This window comes from Cryptotermes secundus, unplaced genomic scaffold (genome assembly GCF_002891405.2).
Source record: "Cryptotermes secundus unplaced genomic scaffold, Csec_1.0 scaffold1698, whole genome shotgun sequence".
Lineage (NCBI taxonomy): Eukaryota > Metazoa > Arthropoda > Insecta > Blattodea > Kalotermitidae > Cryptotermes > Cryptotermes secundus.
Window position 1 is genome coordinate 170,190 of NW_019723943.1, and position 3,715 is coordinate 173,904.

Consider the following 3,715-nt stretch of genomic DNA (forward strand, 5'->3'; position numbering starts at 1 on the left):
TCCCAGAAGACTGCTTTCTTCATAGTCACCGCCGTGAACACCTCAAATCATATTAAAATGGATCTTAGAGAGATAGGATGGGATGGGATGGGATGGTATGGATTGGATTCATCTGGCTCAAGATAGGTACCAGTGGAGGGCTCCTGTAAACACAGTAATGAACCTTCGGGTTCCATAAAATGCTGGGAAAATCTTGAATAGCTGCAGAATTGGCGGCTCCTCCAGAAGGGCTCAGCTCCATAAGTAAGTAAGTAAGTAATTATACTATTTTATTGTAGTTTGTGGGTTTGCTCAGAATAGTCAAGGAGATGCTGAATAGTGCCTTCAATTATTAGCTCCTAAAATTCCATCTGAATTCATGTTTTACACCCATCATATCATCTTGCACTACTCCAGTTTGCTTAACTGTTAAATAAGAAATAACGGGGAAAAATTCTGAAAAATTCTGAAAAATTCTTTACCTGGACGGATGTGTCTCAAGCTTATCTGTCACATCAACATGCTTCAAAATATCAGAAACTGTTACTCTGCAAAGCTTCAGTTTCAACTGCTCAGCCCTGTTCTCTAAATGTGGTACTTCTGGAAGAAATGGTATGTCCATATTAGGAGTCTTGATGTTTCTTGAGGCAGTCATGAGCAGTTCACGCAATCGAGGTATACCAAGGGTAACATTCATCTCACCTCGTCCAGCAAAGTGAAATGTGTTGAGAGTCATTTGGGTGGATGGCTCCCCAACAGACTGAAATAAAATACAATTGATGAACACTTTATTCTTCAGTACTGAACCAAAAGTTACACAATTTCAGAGTATGATTCATATAATTTACATGTCTAAAGTTGCTTGTATAAATATCTCTGTACAGTTTTTAACTATTCTGTGGTCCAATACCCAAAAACTATTGGTATATAAAATCAGGTGCTTCATTTATTTTTCATCTACTGACAGATTATATGAGAATTTTAACACTGTTTTACATAACCTAACTTTTAAAGAACATTCATTACCATGTTGAAACAGCATACCTACTGTTCTGCTTCACATATTTTGACAACACTGAAATGTTGTGCACAAGTCTGTGTGTGTCAGTGATCTGTAATGTGTAGTCACGAGTTATGTGGCCAATAAATCGAGTCCACAAATTGAACCCTGCCTATAGTCCCTATTTGCGACAATATGAAGGAAGTGCTGATTTCCAGTATCAAGTCTCAAAAGAGCACAAAAGGTTTCCAATAAATTTACAAAAGCTTTGTGAGAGCATGTGATATATGACAAGTCAGTTTATTTTACCTGGGCTGCCAGCAGACCAACAGGTTCTCCAGGGTGTGACTGAGACTGCATTGATTTTATGTACATCACATCACGAAAGTCAGACTTCACTTCAGAAGTCCGGGTTTTTAAATAATCATTCATGAGCTGCTCCAATTGCTCTGTGAGAGCTCCAAAGTCACGGTAACCATGAAAATGTGTAGTGACAGGATCAGGGCACTTCAAACCTACATGGTTATATCTGTAAGCAGAAACAGCAACACAATTTCAACTGCTATAAGAATTTGCCATAAACTACTTATGATCCAACAAAAACACGTGTTATTTGTTACAATTTTGCCAGAAGAAAACAAAAACACCTAGGAAAGGCTAGGTTTGAAACCAATAATTTTCTGGAGGATGAATTCACACTGTCAGACTCCATCAATATGCAGGTGCAACAGGATGGAGGAAATACAAATTTGTGGTTCCCAGTGGTGATAGACTTTCTTGCGTAAGATTGTTATTTACTCTGGCACCATACAAGTAGCACTGGGAGCAGGGATAACATAGTGGTACAGCGCCTGGCTACAGGCTGGATGACCGAGGGGTCGGAATTCGAGTCCTGGTAGGGTCAAGAATTTTCTCTTCTCTTCATCATCCAGACTGGCTCTGGGGTCTACTCACCCTCCTCTCCAATGGGTACTGGGGCCTCTTTCCCTGGGGGTAAAGAGGCCGGGGCATGAAGCTGACCACTGCTGCTAGTACTGAGATAAAGAAAATGTGAATCCATACATCAACTACCCATACGCCTTCATGGCGTAGTGTTTAATTAGTTAAGCACAGGGATAACTTTACCTAGTCGCTCCATCACCTGTAATGATCTTTCAGAGAAAACCTTAAACGTTTTCTGCTTTGATCATTTGATGTCACTAACCTTAATATGGTTGCTGGACTGTTCCTGTAGCAGCATTCTAAGCATAATGTGCTGGAAGATGTGAAGTATTTTCAAACCATTAATAGTGATGATATGGAAAATATTGTTGCGTGTTTGGGTGTTGCGCTACAAATAAGTTTATGCCGTGTTTGATATAGCGGATTTATTCCACTCGCACACCTTACACACCTTACAATCATCTGCTCTTGCAGTGTTACAATTACTGCTTACAATATCTCAGCGATACTGGACTGTCTTCTTTAGCGGTTGGGTCAGGACTAACTGTGCGAATGCATTCAACCCTGTTTTATAACCTTGGTCGCTGCTATGCAACAAACCCTCTGTTATAACCGTGGAGACTCCTGTTAGAACTACAATAGAGCGATTGTTGGTTCCTATGCAATGGCCTATTCTAGCGTTTCCATAGAAGTGACTCTTCTGGATTCCCGACACGTTACATTGCTCCCTTCTAAAGGTTGTTCGTCCCCGAACAGCCTAAAGGTTCTCCCTCGGTTTCGATTCCGCGGTGTTCTGTTGACAGCGTCTGCATTCGGTCTTGGTGTCCTGCTGGCATCTTTGTGCGCCGTTCGTCTAACCGTATCTGCCCCTCTTCAGTGGTGCTCGCCCCTGAGCACTTCCAAGGTCCAGCGATTGTCGGTCCCATTGTCTCACATTCATTCCTCACTTCCATTCTCCATTCATCCTTGTTGGGGAGGCCGGTCTGCATCACATCTAAATGGGGCTTAGTCTTCCCTGCATCGGCCTTCATCGCTTCTCAGCATGCTGTCGTTCTTATGTCGTTTTCAGCCGCTAACTCCTTGTGGCTGTCGTTCCCCAATTTGTCTGTCATGGCAGCCATTTCTCGCCATGCTTTCCAATCGGCCATCATCTCTTTATGGCTGGCGTCGGCCTTTGCCTGGTTGGTGTCTAGTTTAGCCAGGAGTACTTCTTGACTGCTTTTCATGTTGGCATCCATCCTTGCCAGCATTTCTTCTTTGTCAGTTTTTCTCTCCGCCTCTGCCTTCGCCAGCATGATATGTGTTTTTTCTCAATCAGCTCTGATTTCCTTGAGCAGCATTTCCATCATCTGCTGTGATTCCATTTTGTAGCAGTAAAATATTCAATGCACAATAATCTGTTTGTGGTGTGTTTAAGTTCGTAAAACACTTCTGACACCAGTGTTGCGTGTTTGGGTGTTGCGCTACAAATAAGTTTACGCTGTGTTTGATATAACGGATTTATTCCACTCGCTCACCTTACACACCTTACAATCATCTGCTCTTGCAGTGTTACAATTACTGCTTACAATATCTCGGCGATACTGGACTGTCTTCTTTAGTGGTTGGGTCAGGACTAACTGTGCAAATGCATTCAACCCCGTTTTATAACCTCGGTCGCTGCTATGCAACGAAACCTCTGTTATAACTGTGGAGACTCCTGTTAGAACTACAATAGAGCGATTGTTGTTTCCTATGCAACGGTCTATTCTAGCGTTTCCATAGAAGTGACTCTTCTGGATTCCCGACACGTTA

The 3,715-nt window shown here is 42.2% G+C and overlaps 1 protein-coding gene across 1 annotated transcript in view; it reads right to left on the reverse strand.

The window, feature by feature from the left end:
- LOC111862234 (DNA-directed RNA polymerase I subunit RPA1) overlaps positions 1-3,715 on the reverse strand; it is a gene marked incomplete at its 5' end in the record, with an annotated part of 193,383 nt that overhangs the window by 135,835 nt on the left and 53,833 nt on the right. Inside the window, 2 exon segments of the mRNA XM_033750596.1 lie at positions 462-739; positions 1,289-1,486. Coding sequence (XP_033606487.1) covers positions 462-739; positions 1,289-1,486 — 476 coding nt within the window.